The sequence below is a fragment of the Citrus sinensis genome, chromosome 3 (assembly GCF_022201045.2).
Source record: "Citrus sinensis cultivar Valencia sweet orange chromosome 3, DVS_A1.0, whole genome shotgun sequence".
NCBI classification, from domain to species: domain Eukaryota; kingdom Viridiplantae; phylum Streptophyta; class Magnoliopsida; order Sapindales; family Rutaceae; genus Citrus; species Citrus sinensis.
Genome location: NC_068558.1, coordinates 27386435 through 27413392, shown reverse-complemented (window position 1 = coordinate 27413392; position 26958 = coordinate 27386435). Strand labels below are relative to the sequence as shown.

Genomic DNA, 26958 nt, shown 5'->3' with positions numbered 1-26958 from the left:
AAATTAATAAAATAAAATAATAATTATTAATAGTATTAAATAAGTTAAAAAATTAAAGGATAATTTTGAAAACTTTAGGTTTTAATATAAGAGGAATTTAAAATTTTCACTAGTTAATATAATATTTTTATAATTGTTTGTTTATTATATTTTATATTTTATATTTTATATTTTATAAAATTAAAATTTTTTAAACTTGCGTTGGGTTAAACGGATATCCATTGGGTAAAAATAATTATCCATATCCATTCATATCCATCTGGATATAATTTTAAAATATCCATTTCAAAATCTAAAAATTTTTGGATGGATATTATTCGATCCAATTGGATGGATATTGTGGATATCCATTATGGAGCGATCCAGTTGCCATCCCTACCCATAGACATTTATCCCACATAATAATCTCATCATTAGTTTTACGTATAAATGTTAAAATATTGTGGTATTTAATATATTATTTATTTGACATTCAAATTTAATAAGAATATAAATGTAAAAGTACATATTTTTAGTTTTTTAAGTTGAAAAAAACAAATAACTTAATACTTATTTTTTAAGATTCAGACGAAAAAACAAACATATTATTCAGATTTAGACATTCAGATCTATTCAGAATTCAGACTAATTTAAATTTATTTAAATTTCAGATAAAAAAATAAACACCATCTAAGAAAATAAATAGTATATGCTAATTAGTGTAGGGGAAAACTGACAATTTCCCAAACTTATTTTATAGATATATATGAGAATAATTTAAGTACAGTTAATTCACAAAGAGATTATCCGCAATTAGTCTATTTAAGCCCTACAGATGTTTTTAATTAAAAAGCAGAACTGGACCGACTGTGTGGTCCGGTTTTTTCGTTCTCCGTTTTGTTTTTCTCACACCTTACAGTCTCTCAAAATCCTTGATGCAGGAAGCCTAGTGGAAGAGGAGGTTCCCAAGATCAACTGAAAAGAATGAAATTATCAAAATCTTCAAAGAAGAATCTCAGATACTTGTCAATTGCAAACCCTTATTTCTGTCTTCGCTATTTGTTCTCTAACTCTTCGCAATCATATTTTTCTTGTAATCTCAAAACCCTAGTTTCGCCAAAACCCTCTCCAATCCCAAGCTTGAATTCAGATCAATTTCAATCAAAACCCACTTCAAATCCTTCATATTCCTTCATTTCCTCAATTGGGTCGTCTTCATTTTGTCATTTAACGCACCCGTCTTGTCATTCTTCACAAAATTTGTATTTCAGTGTCTGTAATGGCAGCTGTAGAAGTCAAATATCGAAACTTGGGTTGTTGACAAGTCGATGCATTTCATCCTTTGCAATGGTTAATGGACCTTATGCCACTCCAAAGCAAGTTTCAGAGATTATTGAGTTATTAAGAAGTGGTGATAGTGAAACAGAATCCAAGTTGCTTTCGATGAGTGTAAGTCTATCTAATGCTTCTGTTATTGAGATTTTACGGGTTTTGAATTCCGAAAAAGTATCTGCATTATGTTTCTTAAAGTATATGAGGGAAATTATGCCGGAATTTTATAAGAACTCTGATATTTGTAGTTTAGTTATTGATAATTGCGGACGATTAGATGATTATGAGACAATGCGTCAACTTTTGAATGAGTTTAATGTGTACCAAGTTTGCCTAAATGAAAAGGCATTTGGGTTTTTACCTGTACTGATTTCAAGTAAGGCGTTGACCAAGAAATGCATATGGAGAGTGGTTGAGGTTTTGAATCAAGTTGAGGGTTCATGTCTTGTTTCTGGTGTACGAGCATTGATTGAGATGTTTAGTGTTCTTGGACTGTATGAAATGGCAAAGTATGTGATAAAGAAGACAGAGAGGAAGGTGTCTTACTACAATATTCTAATTAAGGAAATGTGTCGGAGATGTGATTTTAAAGGACCAAGAGATTTACTTGTTGAAATGAGGCAAGTTGGTTGTGAACCAATCACACTGACGTATAATTATGTGCTTGGTGTTTTGTGTAAGAATGGTCAAGATGCTGACGCTTGTGAACTACTTGAAGAAATGCTTGGAAGGAATTGTCACCCAGATGCTATAACCTATGAAATATTTATAGTTTACTCCTGTAGAGTTGGAAAATTTGATGTTGCATTTAATTTTTTTAATCAAATGGTGAAGAGGGGTCTTCAACCTCGGCTAACGACACATGCTGCATTTATCAAGGGTTATTTCAGCTGTTATCGGTATGAGGATGCTTACAAGTATGTGGTTCTTTCAGCTGATAAGTATAAAAGCTCTAGCAACATGTTGTATAGCCTACTTGCAAGCCTTCATGATAAAAATAACAATCCAGTAATGGCCAAGAATGTACTTTCGGAAATGATGAAAATTGGTCTAAGACCAAACGTTTCAGTATACAGGAGAGTTTTGAAGCATCTACATACATCACGTCAAGAACATATGGCCAAATGTCTAAGCAGCAGGTATTCCAGTTTGAGTTTAGGGTCAAGTGTTGAAGCTAGATGATTTTCATTATTATAATTTTAAAATTATTTTCTTCTCCCCATGCAAAACTAGGTCATAGGAGCATTGTAGCTACAATGAAACTGAAGGCATTTTTCCTAGAATTTGTGTTCTTAGAAACCAACTTCATTTTTCCTAGAATTTGTTTTCTTGGAGACAAACTCCTAATTTTGTTTTTCTAATTCTATCAATCATTAGAGTCAAGTGCTGGGAAAAAGAAAAATATACCATTTATGCCTCAAATGTCGTAGTGAATTGAGCTATGTTCATCCTTTCGTGTGTATTATGAGTGACAAGTTTTCCTTCTCACCTCTTGTCGTTAAATATGTTTTACTATTTTGTTACGTCGTAGAACTGGAAAAATGTATGAGGAGAACTTTGTTCCTTAACACATTCATGTTGTTCTCCTCAGATGGGTGGTTTCTATATTTTGCTATCTTCTCTTCCCAATGGATAAACTTGCTACCGAACTATTTATGAGTCAGAAGTTTATCTTATATTTGCTTCTAAATCTAGTAAAGATTTTGTCATGTCTATGGAGTGATTGCCATGGAAACAACTAGATAAGCTGTATGATTTTAATTTATGGTGCGACTGTGAGTTTGATCATGGTTTTATGGAGGAGGGTTCCTTAGTGAAACAACTTTTATTTACATGAGTTTCTAAATCCAATAAACAATTTATTTTAACTAGTCATTGCTTATATTACCAGAATTTTGAACTAGTCATTATTAGGAAACGGGGGTGCCTGAGTCTAAATGTATGAAACTTGTTCACTCTTGCATTTATGTTGCATTCATGAAATGTATAATACTAGTTTTATTTTTTAATTTTTTTAACTAATAATATATATTGGTGGGATCTATTGGGATAATGGCGGGATAATTCGGTGCGGCACAACCACATCCTGAATATTTGAGTACAGAACAAGTCGAATCTCTTTTCCAAATATTTGCAAGAAAATCTTTTTCTACGTTTACACATGTGAGATTAGGGATGGCAAAATAATCCAGACCCGGCCCGGATCCGGACGAACCCGGATAATCTGGGTCGGGTTGAACCCGTACCGGAATGTAAAAAAATCTGGGTCAGGAATAAATTTTAATAATCCGGATATATTTGGGTCCGGGTCCGGGTTTAGGTTAACTCGAACATCCGGAACCCGGACCCGGATATCTAATTTTAATATTATTTCTTAATTAATTTTATTGATTAATCTAGATGTGTTATTGCTTGGAAATGTATTAATTTTTTATTTTTAGAATTTTAAAAATTGATATTGATTCATTGATTCGGGTTCAAAACCCGAAATCTGGAAACCCGGATTTTTCCGGGTTGAACCCGGACCCGGACCCGGGTGAAAAAATCCGGGTCCGGGAAAAGAAAATGGTATCCGGGTCCGGATCCGGAAAGGCTAAACCCGGATCGGACCCGGATTTTGCCATCCCTATGTGAGAGTGCTTGGATCTATTCTCACGTGTAGGAAGGGAGTTATAGGTTTAATGAAGAAATTAAACGGAGAATAAACCAATTTCTGCAGTTCTGCACAACACACAACACTCAGAAATAGATTAAAGGAGCTTTAAATAAAACCATATATGAGTTCATTCTCAGTCATGGAAGTGGTCCAATACTGCATTATCCTTTTTAAAAGCTTACCTGTTTGTCACGAAAAACATCAAGAAATCGAGTGAGATGGACAACCACCTAAGTCTAATGAGATCCACACATTGTTTCAATCAGCAATAAATTAAGGGATCATTCCTTATCACTTGAAACATTTTGTATGAAAAGACAAGATTAAAAAATGCACAAATATCGAATCAAATCAATCATCACCAAATGGGGAATAAAGAGAGTTTTAATTGGAAAGGCAGATAAGTTTTATTTGGAACGGCAGATGAGTGGAACATGCACTATCTGGGTTAATCAAGATAATCCATTAACTAATTATCAAGTTTTATTCTCATGTATTGATATAAGAAGCAGCGTGTGGATTTAGGAGAAAAATAAATTATCAATAAAAGGGAATTTTAATTATTATGGGTAGCAAATTGGTGGTTTCTTTGAAAGAGATAAAGAAAGTGAGCTCCATAGCAGCTCCAATGGTCGCTGTGACAGTGCTGCAGTATCTTTTGCAGGTTGTTTCAGTGATAATGGTGGGACACCTTGATGAGCTCTCCCTGTCTGGAGCCTCCATCGCTACTTCTTTCACTAGTGTTACTGGCTTTAGTCTCCTAGTTAAGTCTTTCTTCACTTCTCTCTTTTTTCTTTTTGCATTTTTATAAAATTTTGGTCTAAAATCAATTGGATAGAAAGATCAGCTTTTCCTTTAAGCTAAGTCATTAATTTAGATCATGTTAGAGCTTAGTCTTAAGCTTAATAAAGCTTTTGAACCTTAGCTCATACATTTTTTTGGTTAAGGATAACATTGATATTCTGATTCTTATTATTCAAGGCCGACTATCTTATACTTCTAATAACTTACTTATAAACTTGTATTGTGAATATTTTGAATTTTTTGTTTAACTATTTCATGTGTGATGTTCATATCTTCTTAAAATTGAGACCAAAAATCTTTCCCAATAAAAAGAATTGGGTAAAAGACATGCATTGATGTCAATGACAAGCTAACACCAAAACCTGAGAAAAGGAAACATTTGAACTAATTGGCACTACTTGTTAATTGTTTATCAAGTTACCAGAATTTTGTAAATTCCTGAGCAGTTTGGAATGGCAAGTGCATTGGAGACACTATGTGGACAAGCTTATGGAGCTGAGCAATTTCAGAAACTTGGAATCTACAAACACTGCTCCATCATCTCACTCATTATAGTCTGTTTTCCAATATCTCTTCTATGGATTTTTACCGACAAGCTACTAATCCTTGTTGGCCAAGACCCTTCGATCTCCCGTGTCGCTAAAAAATACGCAATATTTTTAATCCCTAACCTCTTTTCCTATGCTGTTCTTCAATCATTCATCAGATTTTTTCAGGTTCAAAGTTTGATCCTTCCAATGCTTTATAGCTCAGTTTTAACTTTGTGCTTTCATATTCCTCTTTGTTGGGCACTAGTGTTTAAAATAAAACTGGGAAGTAATGGAGCTGCTTTGGCCGTCGGCTTATCGTATTGGTTCAATGTGTTGTTGCTTGGATTTTACATAAAGTATTCTTCAGAATGTGAAAAAACTAGAGCTAGTTTTTCGATAGATGTGTTCTCGAGCATCAAAGAGTTCATCAGATTTTCTGTTCCTTCTGCTGTAATGGTTTGGTAAATTTTTTTTTCTTTTCTATGAGGAAATTGTTGGCTTTGAACCATTTAACTATTTTGTTCCAGGTTTTTTAAACGTTTTTTTTTCTTGGCATGTGCATGTAGTTTTGAATGGTGGTCATATGAGGTTCTTATTCTGCTTTCTGGACTGCTACCAAATCCCAAACTAGAGGCTTCAGTTTTTTCACTGTGGTATGTGTTTTAGTGCCCACTTGACATGGCTTCTTTTTAAGCTATAATTGCAAAAAGCTCCAATTTTAAGGGAAGAATCTCAAATGTTGGGCTTCTTTGCTTCTATAAAAAGTTGTTTATGAGTCACTTTCAATTATTACATTATCACCATTTTGTCAAATTAGAATAATATCAGGGACGTAAACTCTTTGCTGAAACTACTGTATACAAATTGAAGTGACATGAAAACATCATTGGCAAGATAGATGTTAAAAAGTCAGTGTAATTAAAAACAAAAAATCTTTGAATCATGTGGCAATCATATAATAGAGTCACGCCAACTTCAAAAATTGACATCGAAAATGACTCAATCAGAAGCCTTTGATTAAATATTTTTTCAGAAGCATGAGAAACAGACACTTGCTCAATTTGATAATGTGGGATTTTGAATACAATATTGTTTCTAAGTCTGATCTCTTTTTTTTTTCCTTCTCCTAACAGCTTTACCATTACTTATTTGCACTACTTCATACCGTATGGATTTGGTAGTACTGTAAGGTCTGCTCCCAGCCTCTAAAAACCTCACAATTTTTGTGCACGTGCATTGATAGTTCATCATTTTCAAATGAAAAAGCTTCAACCATTAATAACCATTTTACAGTACTCGAGTTTCCAATGAGCTGGGAGCTGGGAATCCGAAGGCAGCGAAAATGGCTGTCTGTGCCATAATCATTCTTGCAGCAGCAGAGATGGTTACTGTGAGCATAGTTCTATTGTTCTGTCGCCATATTTTGGGATATGCTTTGAGCAGCTCCGAGAACATTGTTCATCGTTTGGCAGATATGGTTCCTTTCATTTGTCTCTCAATTATTATGGACAGTTTACAAGCAGTACTCTCAGGTTTGTTCTAAATCATCTTGAAACCTGTTTCTTGGTCTATCAAATACCAATTTCGTTTTCAAAAAATACCACTTTGAAATTGATACCAATCTTCTAAAAAACATAAGCAGACCTTACAGTACTACCAAAAAATACCACTTTAACCACCGTTTCCATTCTTAAAAATTTTTATTTGAATTGGAAGACTGACATTTTATTAGTGATATAATTTCAAAATGTTCAGGAGCGTTTAGTATCGTTTTTGCACAGTTGTTTTTCATTTTACAGAAATATAAATTAAGAGAACTTGTTTGGTAGAATTAATTTTTATAATGTTTTCGATTTGCATGAAAACAAATGCTACTTGTTTATTACATGTAATTAAAAACATAAAAAAACGAATAATTTTTGTTTCCCACTCTAATCGGCCCCCCGTTTTGTAAGGAAAAAAAGAAAAAGCGACTTCTTTATATTTATGTCAGTAAAATGTAGTAAATCAAATTACTGGGTCTCATCAAAGATAATTAAAAAAAATCATTTTCCAAGACAACTGCAGACAGTGCATGTTATTAAAATAAATTTTTAATTATTATTTAGTACTATTTCTAGGCAAACTACTAAAGATATTTCAATAATTTTATTTTCAAATCAACTTTGAAATCAACTACAAAACTTGCTTGTATATTTATTAAAAATTAATCACATCCATACTCTAATACAAATGCAAAAATATCATTTGGAATACAGCACCAAACACACAGTTTTTTTTAATCATTCTTAGAGAATATATATTTTTTGAAGCAATGTCTTTACATCGTATTAAAGAAAACGGTGAGGTTGAATATATGTTTACATTACCAGATTTTTAATTATTCTGATGAAATATGTTGATATTTTTTAAAAAGAAAGTAATGTCTTTAAGGTAATAAACACGTTTAGTAACATGTTTTTACATAAAACTCTTTAAACCGAAAACATTAATCTCAAATCCATTTTGAAAAATGAGTAAGAAAAGGAAAGGTATAAAAATCAGCTTGATTTTTTTTTTCAAAAAAAAAAAAATCTGCTTAAGTCATGTCAAAGCAACAAATTATTATCTGTAAATTCACTTAATAATTTTCCAAAAACATGTTTTATTGTTTATTTCAGGTGTTGCAAGGGGAAGTGGGTGGCAAAAGATAGGAGCCTTTGTGAATCTTGGAGCATATTATCTTGTTGGAATTCCAATAGCAGCAGTTTTGGCTTTCGTTTTTCAGTTAAAAGGGAAAGGTCTTTTGATTGGACTAGCAACAGGATCTTTTGTACAAGCAGCTTTGCTTGCTCTCAAAATAGTCTTCACAGATTGGGGAAAACAGGTTTTGAATATACAACTTTTCTTTTGCATACGTTTATTATACTTTTACTTTTTGGCACTTGCTGCTTCACTATATTGTTTTTGTTTTCTAAAATCAAACATGGGTTCGCTTTTGTTTTATAAAATGAGTAAAATAATTGGAATGAGAATCGAATATATGTTTTCTAATTTAGAACAAAAAAATATTTTTTCCATCCAACATTCTACTTAATTACTATTTTGAAACTGATTTCTATTTAGCAAAAAAATAAATATATAAATAAATAAAAACCGCGGCAAACAATTTTTAGAGGGCATTTGGTACTGTTTGATATTTTATGCATTTGTTTTAGAGAAGAAAAATAGTATTTTAATTCTAGTTAATTATTATTTAGAAATAAAATTATGTTTGTAGCTTGTTTTCAAAATATTATTAATTATTTAAAAATAAAAATAGTGAGATACTTTTAGTGGAAATTTTTATAAAACGTGCTTTAACACATTCATAACCTAAGGGGAAAGTCATCTAAAACATCAAGCTCATAACAACAAAAATAGAATGACATAAAATTATATTTTAAAGCACCAATCAAACTAAATAAAAACAATCTATTTACAAACAACTTCGTTTCTTTTATAAGAAAAAAATTATTAAAAAAATGAGATTTGCATCTTATACATTTACATAAGAAAAATCACTATAAAAATTTAACAACCATTAAAAAAAAATTATATGAGAGGTAAGGAGACTTGCATAGAGAGTTGAGCTTTGGTGAGCTTGCATAGATAGATGACATTTGATAATTTGGAAAAGTGAGAAGGGAATTTGATAAAGGTTGAATTGAATGTGGTATCTGAGTGCTAGACATGGTTTGTAGGTTAAATGTTTGAAATTTGAAATTTACTTGTTTGTTTTTCTTAACTTATGTTTGATTTTTAAAAATTCATATCTTAATAGAAAAGTAAACTTTTGTGACTTTTATTTAATTAAGAGAATGTCTGAATGAGAAGTAAATATTATATTTCAAAAATATCTCTACAAAATATATTTATTTTTTAAACTATAAAGTATAATCTTTTTTGTTTTAAATTATAAGAATATAAATCAAATAACCATATTTAAGATTTTTTATTTATTTATAAAAACAGACAAAAGTTCACTTATATTTAGATATTAAAAAAGAAGTCATTTAGATATTCCTAATTAAACCCATTCAAATTAAAAAAAAAAAAATACACACAACTTTTCTTCTACAGGCAACTTAGTTACCTTAAAAATAAAGAACTGCTTCTACAAAAGTGGAGAACAACCGTTTTGCTTCATCCAATTTTCTTTAAAAAAGTGAGGAGATACAGATATTTCATTTTACTAATTCTCCATTTACTGTTAAAAAACATGCCCACTAAACATAGTTTCTAACTTTTTGTTCTTGCAAAATGCAAAACACCTAATGAAAAGACAATTCCAAACACACCCTATCTTTCTCTTGCCTTATTTTGGTTTTGGAAAACAGTGAACACCCACTTAATTTTTGTAATCGTGAAAAGGCTTTTGGCATGCAACGGCACCGGTGTTGACTTGAATTTGATCCATTGATACTGTAGGCATCAAAAGCAAGAGAGAGAATCTTTGAAGGAGATTCCCAGCAGAGGCAGAGCCAGGAAATTGACTCATAAAGGGCAACATGGGAACCCACTTCTCATAAGATTATATAATAGGGAAAAGAATTCCTTTTTAAAGGAGAAAAAAAAAAGCACAACAACAACAGCAACAACAATCAACTATCTAAAATTTGCAATTTGTTATTTGCATTCCTCGATAGCCTTCAGAAAAAAGAGAGCCTTGCATGAGCATAAACTTCCTATCTGAAAGACTGTAACTATTAACCAATACAGTAATTCTCACTTAGCCTGATGGACTACATATTTTTCTTTATTTACAAAGATGCAATATCTCTACGTGTTCATTTTATTGAATTTGCTTTCTGCTACTTCAATCGCAATTGTACCCAGTCCTTTCGTTGCATAGGTAAGAGTGACGCAAGTGTCATCTACATATGCCCCCAGCAACTTTGCAAACTATTGAACGAGTTGATTGACAAGACGGGGTTTCTCCTATGTATCCCATTCACTGCCTGCTAGGTCTCATTTGTCTGCGTGCCGACTTTGTAGCAATACTAATTCGACCACGTTTTTCATCCCCAGACTGCCGTGGTGCAATCTGAAACGTCAACCACATTGCTTTAGTATGTCCACAAAATAATGGAAGAAAGATGGGGATATAATATAACAAATGTTAATCCGATAAATGTATTCAATTCAAAATTTTCTTCTCAAACAAACCCTAAGCAAACAAAGTTAGAGATGATAAAAGATATGCGACCTTAGGGACTCGCTTTTCATGCAGAGTCTTGAAATTATTGGACACCATAGACGATGGAGGCTTTGGGTCTCTTCTTGGTCCAGTAGATGATAGAGCTTTGGGATCTCTTCCAAGCTCAAGAATTTCTTTTTCTTTTCCCTGCAATGCAAGATTTCCACTCTTAGTAACTTTAAAATATTGCATTCATCACTGGTTAGTTGAAGGCAGTGAACAAGCATAACAAGTATAATTTTCTGAAGTAGAGACCATCAGCAAGTGGATCCATATATATAAACTAGAGCAATTAATCACCTCTTTCTGTTTTCCTCCTTGGACAAGACTCCTGTGTCCAAGCTGAGCTCCAACAATTTGACTTGATTTACTCGGAGAAGAAAGGTTTGCAGACCTGTTATTTGCAGACATGATAATCAATCAGATTCTATTTTCCAAACCTCATGAGACACAAGAAATGGAAGAAGCAGATACAGACAATGACAAATAATTTAAACAGTTAGCATCCAAATATAACATGCATTGGTTTTCTCCATTTGAAAAAACACTTGCCAGCTTCATCCTGGCTCGTAAAAACTATTCAAGTTTATTGGTTTAAGATCAAGTATCTGCACACGTGCCCCGTAAATCATATTCTTATCGCATATCTTACACTAGATGAAAAAAGAAATTCTAAAGCTGAAATGATCCGCATTAACCTGTCATTTGCAAATTAGAAAAGCAAAATATGTCATAATTTCTTAACAAAACAAATTTTGAGCACTACATGAATTAAATGACTTCACTCTTCAACTGGTACAAGAACCACTGAATTTCTAAAGCTTCCTAACAACTCAACCAAATATCCTGAAAATTACACAAATCAAATGGTTTAAGGGAGAGGCTAAGGAAGAGGGTGAGTGAGAATCAGACCTGTTGCCCAGGTTTCTCGAACCACCAGTAGAAGCTTTATCCTTTGAAATACCCTGCAATTATAAATATTATTCAACTGTGAGAGGAAGTCATTACCAAATATTAAAAACACTCAAAAATTTAACACACAAACATCTAATTTACCTTAGAAGATAGAGAACTAACCGGTATACTTTTAGGTAACTTCTCATCCATGCCTTGGGGAGGTGTGTTTGGATTCACTGGACGAGTTAAACTTGAAGAAGATGACACTGGCATACCACATGGAACATGAATCGATGACCTTTTTGATAACTTCCCAGCCAAGCCTTGAGAGTTTTTGCTTGGCTTTGCCGGAGGAGTTCTTAAACTTGAAGAAGATGACACTTGCATAACAGATTGAGTAGGAACTGGCAACCTTGTTGGCAACTTCCCAGCTGAGCCTTCAGAGGTGGTGCTTGGCTTCGCTGGACTTCTTCTACTTGATGTAGATGACACTGGCTTAGCACATTGAACAGGAACTGATGACCTTGTCAGTAACTTCCCAGCCAAGCCTTGAGAGTTTTTGCTTGGCTTTGCCGGAGGAGTTCTTATACTTGAAGAAGATGACACTTGCTTAGCAGATTGAGTAGGAACTGGCAACCTTGTTGGTAACTTCCCAGCCAAGCCTTCAGAGGTGGTGCTTGGCTTCACTGGACTTCTTGTACTTGATGTAGATGACACTGGCTTAGCACATTGAACAGGAACTGATGACCTTGTCAGTAACTTCCCAGCCAAACCTACGGAGGTTGTGCTAGGCTTCATCAGATGATCTCTTATACTTGAAGAAGATGACACTATCTTAGCAGATTGAGCAGGAACTGGCAACCTTGGTGGTAACTTTCCAGCCAAACCTGGGGAAATTTTGCTTTGCTTCATCAGATGAGCTCTTACACTTGAAAATGATGACACCTGATTACCCTTTGCTGACAAAGAGTCTGGAACAGTTGCAGTGGGGCAAACTTTTGTAGTTTGTCTTTTAGTTTTGCTTGCAGCTTTAGGACCACTTTTCTTAATCGGAAGAAGACTGTTATCAGTCTTCTGAGTGATTTTTCTATGGGTTGGTTTTGGCTTCTCGGATTCCTTAATAGCATTTTTTGCAGTTCCGCTGCTTTCCAGATCTGTCTTATTTCTGAGAGAGGCAACAATTCCCTGTTTAAGATATGGAATGTCCTATCTATGAGACACTGATAGTAGAAAACGCAACAGATATAATAGAACACTATCCATTGTAAGGAAATAACTATCACTGCTTGTTTTGGTCATTACAAGACATCAAGTTTATTGAAATCAACTTAAATAAACAAGAAATTCCAACATCCTATTGGTCAAATTTAGTTTGGCCTTCAATCTGCCTGACGTTTCACCAAATTGTGATCTCCAGCTTGCAGAAAGTTTTCTAATCTATAAGAAACTTTCCTGTCTAGATCCAAGGATTTTTAACTGCTCATGGAAGAGGAAGTTAGCTAGACTAATTTGTTAGATTAAAAAGTGAAATTCTCAAAGCAGAGTTGAATATTCAGTTCAGCTGTTAAATAGGGGGCAGGTAATTTAGGAACAGACATGCAAAACAAGAGAATGGTCATTTACCTTCGCCTGTAAACCAGGTACTTGTTTCTTTGGCTGGTTAGTTTTATGGCTGACTGAACTGGAGACCAGACTTTTCTTAGAGGCAGTTTTCATGCTACCACTTGGAGAATTTTGAGATGAAGAAGTCCTTTTAGTAGAATGTTTTGCTTTGATAGTAGATGAGAATAAACTCGTTATATTCTTCATGCCATCTTTAACAGTAGACAAGCTATTTTTACACCATTGTGCTTCAGTATCTTGCCCTGAGTCACACACAGTGCCTCCTGGTGATGAGTTGAGGCTAGTAATTGTGCTGTTGTCTGAAATAGGAATTTGGCTAACATTGTTTTCGTCTTTTGACACTGTTGAATTGACATCTGTGGTACTACTCTGTGTAACTTGGCAAGCATCACGCTGGGTGAATTCTTGCTGCTGTGCTTGTAATCCCTTAATAGCTCTAAGCTTTTTGTAGTATTCTTCAAAGTAAGCCTTTTTCTGAGCAACTAATCCGGGATTTTTGAATTTATCCAACTCTTCCTGAAATCTGTCATGAGGGAAAACAGACCGTTTTTCCCATGCAAGTGCCTCGGTAGCATATTTTCCAAAAGAAACTGAACCTTGATCAAGAATACTGGAGAGGGATACAGACTGCACATAAAGCCAGAACCAGAAATAACAACAATAAAAGAAATAAAAAAAAATTCAGAGAAAATCTCTAGAATAATTAAAATGATGCTCAACATTCAAATGGATTAAGTTTTTAAATCCTCCATTTGAGCTTTAACTGAGGAGGATGTAGTGGGGAAAACTGAACTTTCAAATAGACAATCTACTGCCAAAGTTCTGGAATAAATTAAACTAAAGAGAATCTACTCAAATGGTTTTTCAATATAACAAATTAAACTAAATTAAGTTATGGTTATTTTAGAAATTGAAAAAGAAATGACCAAATAATTTTCAGCAGTTATCAACTCTCTCAAAGCCGAAACAAAGAGCTTGAACTCCTTGTATAGCCCTCCATAAATACTAATCCGAAGTCTAATGATTTCTTTTAAACATTTGATAAAACAATTTCTTGAATGCTTCCAGAGAAAACAAACGCAACAAAACAAAATATCTGAATCCAGATGACAGGTAATTCAAATTTTGCCGACTATGTCGTCCAAATCATGGCCGACGAAAGGATTTATCAACCTGATCCCAACTAAGACTTCTGTTAGTTCCGTAATTTATTCATAAATAAATAAATTATCCAACCAACGCTACATAAAACACAAGAAACACATTTAGAGTAATATGTATAACCTTTGTACTTCTATTTTACTTAATATATAGCAATCATACACGCAATCCAGATGCCTACTTATATTTGACTGCAGTGATTCCATTATGTTATACTTGTTTGTAAAATTCAAACATAACATAACTTTCCTTTCATTCCAAGTAACAATGCATTTTTTTTAGCACGTATTTGTTAAATATTAAGTTAATTCATAAAACTGAATATCATCTAATTATCATAAATTAATTTTAAAATTCATATAATCCATACACACACCAAAAAAAAAAAAAAACGTGTGATTACATAACTACACTTTCTAAATAGAACGAAAACCGTAGAGAAATTGAATCACAATTAAATGGAAACCAAAAATATAATTAAAAAAACTGTAATAATTAAAAAATTACATTTATAAATTTTTTTTATTGATAAAATACCTCAAACTCAAGGTGCTGCTGGCTGTCAAATGACAATTCAGGTGAAGACCTGGCGCTACTCTCGAAGAAGGCTTGATGATCAACCTCAACTGCCATTTAAAAAATTTCTTAAACTTTTTTTTTCTGAATTTTACTTTCTTGTTATTCTCATTTTCTCAAAATTACTTCCGCAGTTCCTTTAGGTCTATATTTGATTCCTCGGGACGCATTTTCCTTCGTTTTCCTTCAGTTTCTCGGCATCCAAACAGTCATCTCGAGGCGAAAATTACTACCAGTTTATCGCCGGATCTTCACCACTTTCAAATGCACAGAGGATTTGTCTCAATCCTTCACATTTTTTCTCATCTTCGAATCCTTATTGTTTTTATTTTTAATTTTTTGGTTCTTTTTCGTCGGAACAGCGACGGCAAATTAAATGGCGCTTAAAAAGGGCCACCAGAGCAACTAACGCACATAAGCAAGGTCCCACTCTGCCACGTGGATTACGATAGCATTATCGTTTTAAATTTTTAATCCCTACCTCTGCATCTTAATTACGTAAATGCCATCGTATTTCGCTCTTATATTTGTGCGGGCCTATTCCAAGAGGATCCTGTACTCCCATCATTTGAAGCACGCGTGGCATTATGTTTCATTAATGAAGCTTGTTTGCTTTTGAATGGTGGATAATTCGCATCATTGGTACGAGTGAGTAGATACTAGATTCCTATTTTCGGATAAAACGATAATATTTTTTATTTATAAAATGTTTACGATGGCGTGTGTGATTCCACGTGGGTGGAGCGGTTAAACGAACATGGGTTGCGATGGGGGCCACGCGATCTGAGCGTGGAGTAATAAACTTGTATGCAAAATTTAGATTTAGAGTTTGTGCATGATATTTTTAAAATCCATATGATCTCATTATAATTTTTACTATATTTGATAATCGCTCTTATAAAAGCAAATTACAAAAAAGTAAAATAAAATGCCCAAAAACAAAATATTTGGAACATATGTTTACAGTTGCAATGCATGTATAAAGTTTCCGAGGGCAAGATTATGTTGACACAGGGTAGTTAACCTTTTTTTTAAAATTTTTTTTGGGCCAATTACACTGCAGTCCTATTACTTGTTAGGAAAAAACAAGATTTTTAAATTTTAACACGTTAGTATTACACCTACAACTTTTCTATTGCAGTGATGCTTCTGGAAGCCACCACCTGTTTTACAAGCACCTTTTAAGGATATTAATATTGCAGTGATGCTTTATAGACAAGTCAATTTAGACGATATGAGTCTTCCTTAGTAATGCAACATTTTTAGAGAAGTCAATGCAACATTTGCTAGAATTGAAAAAAAAAAAAAAAAGCTATTTGCCCTACCCCAAAAAAATGATTGTGGCCATGGTGCTGTTATTTAGCGTTGACAAATTTTGACAAAAATAAATAAATTTAGATAGTCGAATTTGACACGATTATTAAATTTGTTGTATTCATGTCAATTCAATTAATAATTGTGTCGGGTTTAGTTTTAGACTTTCTAACATGATAATCCATTTATAAAACAATTAATTATAAATTGACTTTTATTGTAGTTAATAGATAAATGTATAGCACTACAAAATTTCAAGGAAATATAATTCTTATAAAAAATAAAAATTTTGTTAAATATGTAACACATTTATGACAAGATAATAAATGGGTTGGGTTCACAATTAAAAAAATGAGTTGGATTTGAGTAAGCTTAAATTTGACACGACATGACCACTAACCTAAATTGCCACCTCTACTGTTGTCCATTTGCAATGTTAGTGAGAGAGAAGAAATAATAGAAAATAAGGTAAATTTCATTATGCCCCTTACTAAAGTGATTATCTTTAAATTACCTGCTAAGAATACGAAACATCACTCTACCCCCCAATTGCCATTACTTTAAATGGTTGGCTGACATTGAATAATTAAATTACGAAATTATCCTTGTGAGAAATAGAATATTCTACCTAACGGTGTTATTGTGTGAACATTTGAGTTTTGTCAAAGGTTTTGATGTGACATATCTATCAAAAAATGTGGGAGTGTTAGGCTTATAATATTAAAAATGTATATTTACTTGTTTGGTTTAAATTGATTCCTTATTTGGGCTTTGGATTCAAGAAAATTACAAGGCATGCCATTAAATTAACACTTTTTTATTAGGATTTGCACTGTGATTTTAGCCACTCATTTTGAAAAAAAAACCATCATTCTCTCTCCATGACTATAACAATTCGAATTCAAAAATCAAACTGACCATTATTTTATAGATTTGAATAAGGTTCTTACTTAGCAAAATCACAAACATGACATAACAAAAAATAAGAAATAATAGTAGGCATGTCGTCTTCAAAAGGTAGTTGGTTTGATGTTGAAGATGAAGATGAAGATAAAAATGAGGAGTTGGAGATCAATGGGAAGGTGCTCAAGTTCAGAAACAAAATATGCAGAGATTGCGGTAAATGTGCATCTATATACATCTCAGAGTCTACTGCAAATTCTAACAAGCTGTACTACAAATGCGATAATAAGACTGTAATTTCTTTAGATGGTGCAAATCAAGTATGTATGCATATAGAGTACTTATAAGAGGATTGGGAAAGTTGCATGACGGTTTGGAAAGTGATAATGATATGAGAATTAAAGATAAGAAGATGATGGGGATGGGAATTAATAAACTTGTTGCAAAATCCGATTCAATCATTAGGCTATTGCATATTATCTTGTTCATGCTGGAGATGGAAATTAATAAACTTGTTCATGCTAAATATTATCTTATTCAATCATTAGGCTGATAATTAATAAACTTGCTGCAAAATACGATTCAATCATTAGGTTGTTGTATATTATCTTGTTCAATCATTATGAGTATAGAGTACTTAAAAGAGGATTGGGAAAGTTGCGTGACGGTTTGGAAAGTGATGATGATACGTGAATTAAAGACAAGAAAATGCTAGAGATGAGGATTAATAAACTTACTGCAAAATCAGATTCAATCATTAGGCTGCTGCATATTATCTTTGCATGATGTATATGCTTAGTGTTGCTCATAACTGAAGTATTAAGCTAGAAAGTAGTAGAAATTAAATTAAATAGTTGAATGAAAACTTCCATGTACTAAAGAAGCTCATGTATTATATTCAGTGATATGTGTTTTCAGTTCAATAAAATATTACACTTATGTTGTTGTAGTCAATATTCACCATCACTAGCAACATATTGCATTTTGCCTTTTCAGCTTATATGACAAGGGATTACAAACCAAATATTAACTACAACAACCCAAAAAAATAGTAATTTAGCATAAATAATTAATAAAACTATAAAATTAACAATTCTAAAAAAAAAAAACGAGCACACACCCTGCATCTTAGTTTTTTAAAGTCTACAATTAGGCTGTAATTACATATATATACTGCACTGTCGTAACAATGTATTCAAAAGTATCAAAATATCAAAATCAACATCACCATTTTCTGTAAATGTCCATGTTGTGCAAATTTTATTGTACTCGCAAGCGCACGAATCTATTGTAATATAGACTAATGGTGACGAGTGTCGATCCCACGAGAAGGTGGATTTTAATTGTGTGTAGAATTAATTTTGTAAATGGGTGATTGGATTTGTGGTGGAAATGATTTGGAATATGCTAAAACTTAAATTAAAATGGCGAGAATAAATTCTAAAATTGGAATTGAAATGGCGAGAATAAATTGAAGAAAATTCTATTGAGATGACGTACTTGGGTATCTGGATCCGTATCAACATGCATCATGGGCTAAATAATCCGTATTAATGCCAATTAAATCATGAGGGGGGAATCCACACCTCATGAACCACGCTCTAATCAATATGGTGCTAAAGGCTTATCGTGCCAAATAATAATAACCTTGTACTAGAGGGCCGGTGAAACCAAGGCGGTACTAGACAAGATTAGTATTATTTATCGACGAGAAGTCAAAACATCCACAAAAACTAGAGGGGAAGAGAAAATAAATTTACCAAATTAAGCCCATGACACATTTTGAGACTTCACCTTCAACCCAAGCTTGAAAGAAAATTAGCCACTCATAATTGAACTAGGGGCAAAATGAGAATTTATTAAAATACGAAGAAAATACAAGATGGAGAGGGAATTACAGAAAACAGAGTCCAAAAATGGATTCAGAGGTATCAAATTAGGGGGGAGAGACCCCCTTTTTATAGATACATGGAGTAAATCATGGCCATCGGATTAAAAACAGTTTGGACGCTCAGGATTGTGCCACGTCATCAGTCAACAGTCCACGGTTTGACCACGCGGATGAACAGTAACACGGTTTGACCCGGATGAACAGTAACGCGGTTTGGTTGAAAATAATCCTGTGTGATGCATGTACCGTACGCGAGATTTTTCGTCCACTGATATGTTGCCACGTCACCATCAACAGTACATAAGAATTTTAGCCCAACAGGATCGTGACACCTCATCAGTCAATGCCACATCATCAGTCAATGCCACGTCATCGTCTGTCTATGTGAACAGTGTCATGAACAGTAACGTATACAGAACCGTACACGTGAATAGTACCGTACATGTGAACAGTGCTATTTTTCCTTTTATGCTCCTCTTAAGGTTTTTGACCGTCCTGAGTTCAAAAGTGATGTCCGTTTTGCCATCTGATCTCTCATTTATTGTGAAATGACTATGATGCCCCTAAAATACATAAAATACTTAATTAAAATAAAACAAACGAAATTAAATCAAAAGAAGGTTAAATTCATAAAAGTAAAGGTGTTAGTAAAACTTGAAATGTAAAATGACGGTTTTCTCCTTTATAAATATGTATTTTCTACCACTCAACAGTCCATACTACTGCCATCATGTCATTTACTGTACAATATTTCTCTGCAACATAAAACTCTAATTCGTAGTTACCATGTTGGTAAAACAATATCTTATATGTAAATAAAAAGATTAATTTTTAAAGAAAAAAACTTACAGTCACTTTGAGCCACTGCTTTACCCTTCAAATGTCCCTTTTTTTTAAACTGGGGCAGATTGTGGAGCGGCCCCAATCAGATTTGCCTCTGCCTCTAATTTCAATGCCTGTTGTTGGTGGCACTTAAAATTGATCAAAAGCTATGTTTCTTGCTGTTGATGTATTCCTTTGTCTCTTTTTTGCTTTGCTTATTCGTGATGCTTCCTTTATTGTTGGTGTTTTCCTTGTGCTGAACCCCTTGTTGATTGTTTTGGGATAGGCGTTGAAGTATTAGGTGATGACTCAGCTATTGATTATAATTCATCATCATCCATCATTAACAAGTTTAATTCATTTAAATAAAGTTATGTTTTAGTTTAAAGATTGATTTTTAACTTTATTACCATTTATGAAACATCACATACTTGATGTAGATCCACCAGATGTTGAGTTTCCAGCAACGTTCACTCCTGTAAATGATGCTCCTGAGCTGAGGTTGCTGCCAAGTTCTTGTGATGCTTTTGTTCAACATAGTGACGTAAATTTTGTAATGTTAGTACACTCAATCCTTTAAATATGATTAAATTCATATTTCTCCCGATATATAGTGACAAAAATTCAATTTACATCCCAAAAAATGTAAAAAACATCAATTTACCCTCCATATGTAGTCACTCTAGGTGAGGGTAATTTGAAGATAACCTAATAGTAAGTAAAAAAAATTGAAAAATGAAATTCTAAGCAATTTCAAGCTAACCAATATATGTCTGGTCTTCTAATGTGCATTGGCTGGATTGACAGAGCAACCTTTTATATTGTAACAAATACCTCAAACGTATGAACAACGTGCTGTAATTTGAAGATAACTTAATAAGAACTATAAAAAATAAAAAATTAAATTCTAAGCAATTTCAAACTAACAAATATATGTCTGGTCTTCTTATGTGCATTGACTGGATCAACAGGGCAAACTTTTATATTATGACCAACATCTCGACAATATGAACAACACGTTGTGAAATTTCTTTTATATGCTGGTGGTTCATCAACCTCCCTTTTTTTACATGTCTTAGGCATGCCAGGTGGTCTTTGAACAATTAAAGGTAATATTTTATCAGCTTTAACATGTGGTCATTTAGATTTGTTCGGTAATGGATGGATAATGCCAAAATAGCACATTAAATATGCATTCTTTAAGAAATAAGGGGCAATATACTTTTCATAAGTAGTCATAATGTGAGTTATACAAGGCATTGCATGCTTACAAGGTAAGCCACTAATCTGTCACAACCCACAACTACATGTATACTTATCAAGGTTGACAATATAAGACTCTTGGCATGTTTCAACTTTATATAAGGCGTCACATGCTGGTATGATGTGATAATTCATACCAATCTTCAACACATTGTTTATCTTCTTGTTAATAAAAGCATGAACATCACTTGGCCACTTCTAATAAGTTTGTCTTATCTCAATTACTGCTTTCATCATCCATTTCCTAATGTGTTCCACTAAAGCCATAACTGGTGCTTTCCTCATTTCACCAAGCCATGCATTCCAACTCTCTATCATATTGTTTGTTGTGCAATCACTGTTGTGCAAATTTTAATGTACTCGCAAGCGCACGAATCTATTGTAGTATAGACTAATGGTGACGAGTGTCGATCCCACGAGGAGGTGGATTTTAATTATATATAGAATTAATTTTGTAAATGGGTGATTGGATTTATGGTGGAAATGATTTGGAATATGCTAAAACTTAAATTAAAATGGCGAGAATAAATTCTAAAATTGGTATTGAAATGGCGAGAATAAATTGACGAGAATTATATTGAAATGACGTACTTGGGTATCTGGATCCGTATCAACATGCATCATGGGCTAAATAATCCGTATTAATGCCAATTAAATCATGAGGGGGGAATCCACACCTCATGAACCACGCTCTAATCAATATGGTGCTAAGGGCTTATCGTGCCAAATAATAATAACCTTATACTAGAGAGCCGGTGTAACCAAGGCGGTATCTAGACAAGACTATTATTATTTGTCGACGAGAAGTCAAAACATCCACAAAAATTAGAGGGGAAGAGAAAATAAATTTACCAAATTAAGCCCATGACACATGTTGAGACTTCACCTTCAACCCAAGCTTGAAAGAAAATTAGCCACTCATAGTTGAACTAGGGGCAAAATGGGAATTTATTAAAATACGAAGAAAATACAAGATGGAGAAGGAATTACAGAAAATGGATCCCAAAAATGGATTCAGAGATATCAAATTAGGGGGGGAGGCCCCCTTTTTATAGATACATGGAGTAAATCATGGCCATCGGATTAAAAACAGTTTGGACGCTCAGGATTGCGCCACGTCATCAGTCAACAGTCCACGGTTTGACCACGCGGATGAACAGTAACACGGTTTGACCCGACTTGGAACAGTAACGCGGTTTGACCCGGATGAACAGTAACGCGGTTTGGTTGAAAATAATCCTGTGTGATGCATGCACCGTACGCGAGATTTTTCGTCCACTGATATGCTGCCACGTCACCATCAACAGTACATAAGAATTTTAGTCCAACAGGATCGTGACACCTCATCAGTCAATGCCACATCATCGGTCAATGCCACGTCATCATCCGTCTATGTGAACAGTGTCGTGAACAGTAACGTATACAGTACCGTACACATGAATAGTACCGTACATGTGAATAGTGCCATTTTTCCTTTTATGCTCCTCCTAAGGTTTTCGACCGTCCAAAAAGTGATGTCCGTTTTGCCGTCTGATCTCTCCTTTATTGTGAAATGACTATAATGCCCCTAAAATACATAAAATACTTAATTAAAATAAAACACATGTAATTAAATCACAAGAAGGTTAAATATATAAAAGTAAGGGTTGTTAGTAAGACTTAAAATGTAAAATGACGGTTTTCTCCTTTATAAATATGCATTTTTTAACACTCAACACACCCCCCAACCAGCTTATTGCTAGTCCCTAGCAAATAAAGCGAAAACAAAATTCAAATTCAAAATAATTTTTTTTTTGTTTTAATAGAAACACTCGTATTTATTCCATCAGATTAATGATAGCAATCAAATAAAAGTATAAGCATTATCTCCAGTCTAAAGCAACATCACACCCACATCAACCATCCACATGAATTAGCCCAGTAGACTTTGTTTTAGCTACTCTCAAGAATGACATGTCAAACCCCAAATCTCACTGGAAGTAGTGACACTCTCACAAATAAATTAATCCCAATAAAAATAACCACTCCAATGAATGGTAATTGAGAGAGAAAATAATAAAGAAGTGATATCACATGCTCTCACCAAGATGAAATAAATATGCCCTCAGCTTAGAAATAATACGATCTCAAGTCAAATAAAATGTTAGTCAACCCACTTTATTTATCTTTTTTTTTTTAATTATGCATCACTACATCTTTTTAGCCCATATAACTAGCTTCTACTTCAAACTATAGTTCCCTAAAATCAAGAAGGACTTTTATTAGGATGAAACGTAGGCTAGGGACATGGCTAACAAAGAAGGAAAATAAGGAAAACAAAGTGTATGTTTGAGAAAAATGCAGAGAATTTTTTTTTTTTTTGGAAGTTGCAAGGTGGATTTCACCTATTTTTATTCTTTTGAAACAACAACTTTTGTTTTTGTTTTTGTTTTTTTGTTTTTTTTGTTTTTTTTGCTTTTATTTGGCATAACTTCACTGAACAAAATAATTATTTACATTTTCTCAAACATAAATAGGTGATGAAACTTATAAGATATCGGGTAATACTCCAAATCGGAGTGGGTCAAGATGATAAGTTGACAAAGAAAAGGTTTTTTTTTTTTTTTTTTTTTTTTTTTTTTTTTTTTTAAGGCTCAAAAGGGTTAACTATGGATATTAAATAAAAGGGATGGCTTGAAAGGCTCAAACGGATCAAAGATAGCCTCTCCATCGTCTTTTAGGGCTCTAAATAATCTTCCATATCTACTAGTTAGATGGGCCTCCAAATGTAGCAACACACTCTTTTTTCTTTTTCTTTTTTCTTTTTTTTTTATTTTACAATTTTTTTTAAGGGTTAACTCAAAAGTAATTTAGAGATCGTGTATAAAATAATAAACTGCTAAGCTGTATAAAGAGTGGGCAAAAGGATTATTCTCCAAGAAAAATAATAGGCTCAAAAACTCACTTGGTACTTATTATGACATGTTCATTCCTTCAAGCAACTCACATTTGTCTCCGACATCAACATGTAAAGTAGCAAACATAGCGTAACATCTGTTAACATATATGTTTTCATAATGTTGATTTTGATGATAACAAACAAGATTAAGAATGATTAATCTTTTAAGCTCAAATTATTTTTTATATATTTTAAATAAATCATTATTTTCATATTATAAATGTTTTATATTTAATGGAAAAATGATTTTATGAAAAATGATTCTTTAAATACATGAAATGTTTGTCATCATCAAAAAGGGGGAGATTGTTAACATATATGTTTCCGTAATATTGATTTTGATAATAACAAACAAGATTAAGAATGATTAATCTTTTAAGCCCAAATTATTTAATATTCTTTTTAAATAAAATCATTATTTTTACATTATAAAGGTTTTATATTTAATGGAAAAATGATTTTATGAAATTGATTGTTTTTATTCTTTTAAATAAATCATTATTTTCACATTATAAATGTTTCATATTTAATGGAAAAATGATTTTATGAAATTGGTTGTTTTTCAAAGTTTATGGTTTAATTGAAAGAATTTTGAAAACTTTGAAATAAATAAGTATTGCTTGAAATTTTGGAGAATGACTTATTTGAAAAGTGTCATAGCATTTTGGGCTATATCATAATTTCAGAAAATTTTGAGATTAACAAAGCATTACTTATAAATTCTGAAATTGGACCTATTTGCAAAGTTTTATAACGTTTTGGGCCGTAATATAGTTTTGTAAAGTTTTGGGGTCAAACTGTAATTTCAGAAAATAGTGCACTGTACAGGTTACTGTAGCAAACGGCTAACCGTTTATTTAAAACGGTTAACCGATAATTTCCAGAAAGCATGTTCTGCAAAGTATTGTTAAAATGATGATTCTGGAAACTAACGGTGAACCGTTTACTGAAAACGGTTAACCGATTATTTCCAGATTGCTAACCTTGAACCGTTTAGTAAGAACGGTTAAACCAAATTTGTTTTGCAGGTCTCTGGAAATTAACGGCGAAAGGGTAAGCCTAAACGGCTAACCGTTTATTTGAAAATTGCCCCAACGGTAACTTTGACCGGCCTAAACGGTTAACCGTTAATGGTTAACGGCGAACCGTTTTCGAGCAGACAGTCTATAACGGCTAGTTTTTCAGCTCCAACTATAAATATGCTCAATCCAATTCAAAAAAAAAAAAAGGAGATTTCCAACAATCATCATTGAGCAAAATATAGAGAATACAACTTTCATTGAGCTTTAAATCTTTGTATTCATCTCATTCATTCACACATTGAGCTTTCACTTGTGATCAAATACATTGTGTGAGAGAGATTCATTTGTAATCCTTTTTGTAAAATCAAGTTAAAAGATTGTAAGTGTTGGGATACACTTGGGTTAAGAGATTGGGGATAATCTCTTGTTGTAAAGGTCCATTGACACCTTGAAAGTCAATTGTAAGCGTTTGAAGCCTTGGGAGGCTAGCTTAGTGAAATCCTCAAGCCCGGTATGCTTGGAGGCGTGGACGTAGGCGGGGATTGCCGAACCACGTAAAAATCCTTGAGTTTGCTTTCTCTTCCCTTACTCATTTATTATTGTGCTTTTATTGAATTTATTGTTTTCAATTTGATTAAGGCAATAGATTAAATTGTTGAGCGAATTGCTTAGCTTAAATTTTAAAATTCCAATTCACCCCCCCTCTTGGGTTGCCTAGTTAGTATTTCATTTGGTATCAGAGCAAGGTGCTCTTGTGTAGACTTAACCGTCTAGAGTTAAAGATCCATAGCAACCCAAATTAGCTCAACCATCATGGAAGGCCAATCTATCACTAGACCTCTATTTTTCGATGGAAATGATTATCCTTATTGGAAAACTAGGATGAGAATTTATTTACAAGCTTTAGATTATGAAATTTGGGAAGTTGTTTGTAATGATTTATTCATTCTTAGAAAGAATGCTTTAAGTGAGTTGGATAAGAAAAATATGTCTTTAAATTCCAAGGCTATGAATGCTTTATTTTGTGCCTTAGATAAAAATGAATTTCATAGAGTTTCAAATTGTTCTAATGCTTATGAAATTTGGAGAAAACTTGAAATTGTGTATGAGGAGACTACAAACGAGGAGGAATTTCATGAAGTGTCGAATTTGGCACTTATGGCAATTGGAGATGAATCGGATGATGAACTTGATGAGGTAAGTGATCCAACCTATGATGAATTGTATGATGCTTTTAAAGAAATGCATGATGAGTTGATGAAATTTGGTAAAAAGAATGCATGCCTTAAAACGAAATTGCTAGAATCTACAAATGAAAAGGATGCCATGCAAAAATGCAATGAGTCATTGAATGAGAAGATTAAAGGATTAGAATTAGATAATAAAACCTTGCATAATAGAGTTGCATTATCAAATGAGAAACTTAGCACTTCACATGAGCATCTAGAATCATATGTAGATGACTTGAAAAATGAAAATGATGCTTTACAGAAATGCAATGATTCATTAAATGAAAAGATTAAAGGACTAGAGTTGGATAATAAATTGTTACATGATAGGATTGCATCATTTAAATGTCAACAAAGTATTTCGTATGAGCATGAAAAATCACATGTTGATAAATTGATGAATGAAAATGATGTGCTTAAGAAAAAGAGTAATGAGCTCAATGAAATTGTGTTAAAATTCACAAATGGTCAAAAGAACTTAGAAAAATTACTAAGCACTCAAAAATGTGTGTTTGATAAAGGAGGACTTGGGTATAAGCCTTATTTGAAACAAAAATATTATAAGAATTATTTTGTTAAGGCTACCTCCACAAGTGATCATAAAATTGTTTGTCATTATTGCAATCAAAATGGTCATATGAAGAATAGATGTCCAATTAAGAGACATGTATATTATGGAGTCAAGTGTATTTGGGTTCCAAAAGGAACCATTGCTAACACTCAAGGACCCAAGAATATTTGGGTACCAAAGGGTACAACTTGAATTTGTTTTGTAGGTACCACAATCAAGGAATGGTGGA

At 33.1% G+C, this 26958-nt stretch overlaps 3 protein-coding genes across 5 annotated transcripts; 2 read left to right on the top strand and 1 right to left on the bottom strand.

The window, feature by feature from the left end:
• The first annotated feature begins 1326 nt into the window (after positions 1-1326).
• On the top strand, positions 1327-2493 carry LOC107177063 (pentatricopeptide repeat-containing protein At1g05670, mitochondrial-like). The gene has a single exon (XM_015530302.2). It carries the CDS (start codon positions 1327-1329, stop codon positions 2491-2493), a length of 1167 nt encoding a protein of 388 aa, XP_015385788.2.
• Positions 2494-4296: 1803 nt separating this feature from the next.
• LOC102617575 (protein DETOXIFICATION 14-like) lies at positions 4297-10117 on the top strand. Of its 2 annotated transcripts, XM_006478320.4 has the most exons (7): positions 4311-4730; positions 5218-5762; positions 5868-5954; positions 6435-6491; positions 6595-6833; positions 7962-8167; positions 9751-10117. In XM_006478320.4, exons 1-7 carry the CDS (start codon positions 4533-4535, stop codon positions 9820-9822), a joined length of 1404 nt encoding a protein of 467 aa, XP_006478383.2. In that variant the 5' UTR covers positions 4311-4532; the 3' UTR covers positions 9823-10117. The 2 variants fall into 2 exon arrangements, with proteins under 2 accessions (XP_006478384.2, XP_006478383.2); XM_006478321.4 differs by lacking the exon at positions 6435-6491 and having other exon boundaries at positions 4297-4730.
• Positions 9929-15147, bottom strand: LOC102618044 (flocculation protein FLO11-like). Of its 2 annotated transcripts, none has more exons than XM_006478322.4 (7): positions 14738-15147; positions 13040-13666; positions 11576-12601; positions 11432-11484; positions 10820-10913; positions 10529-10666; positions 9929-10366 (listed from the first exon to the last, which is right to left on the bottom strand). In XM_006478322.4, exons 1-7 carry the CDS (start codon positions 14831-14833, stop codon positions 10274-10276), a joined length of 2127 nt encoding a protein of 708 aa, XP_006478385.2. In that variant the 5' UTR covers positions 14834-15147; the 3' UTR covers positions 9929-10273. The 2 variants fall into 2 exon arrangements, with proteins under 2 accessions (XP_006478385.2, XP_006478386.2); XM_006478323.4 differs by having other exon boundaries at positions 11597-12601.
• Between the last annotated feature and the right edge of the window lie 11811 nt (positions 15148-26958).

Coding starts and splice junctions, on each gene's coding strand:
- LOC107177063 (XM_015530302.2), top strand. CDS start 1,327: ATGGTTAATGGACCTTATGCCACTCCAAAGCAAGTTTCAGAGATTATT.
- LOC102617575 (XM_006478320.4), top strand. CDS start 4,533: ATGGGTAGCAAATTGGTGGTTTCTTTGAAAGAGATAAAGAAAGTGAGC. Junction 6,492..6,594: donor GGATTTGGTAGTACTGTAAG/GTCTGCTCCCAG, acceptor ACCATTTTACAG/TACTCGAGTTTCCAATGAGC. Junction 6,834..7,961: donor TTTACAAGCAGTACTCTCAG/GTTTGTTCTAAA, acceptor TGTTTATTTCAG/GTGTTGCAAGGGGAAGTGGG.
- LOC102618044 (XM_006478322.4), bottom strand. CDS start 14,833: ATGGCAGTTGAGGTTGATCATCAAGCCTTCTTCGAGAGTAGCGCCAGG. Junction 12,602..13,039: donor TACCTGGTTTACAGGCGAAG/GTAAATGACCAT, acceptor TATCTTAAACAG/GGAATTGTTGCCTCTCTCAG. Junction 11,485..11,575: donor TTAGTTCTCTATCTTCTAAG/GTAAATTAGATG, acceptor TTATAATTGCAG/GGTATTTCAAAGGATAAAGC.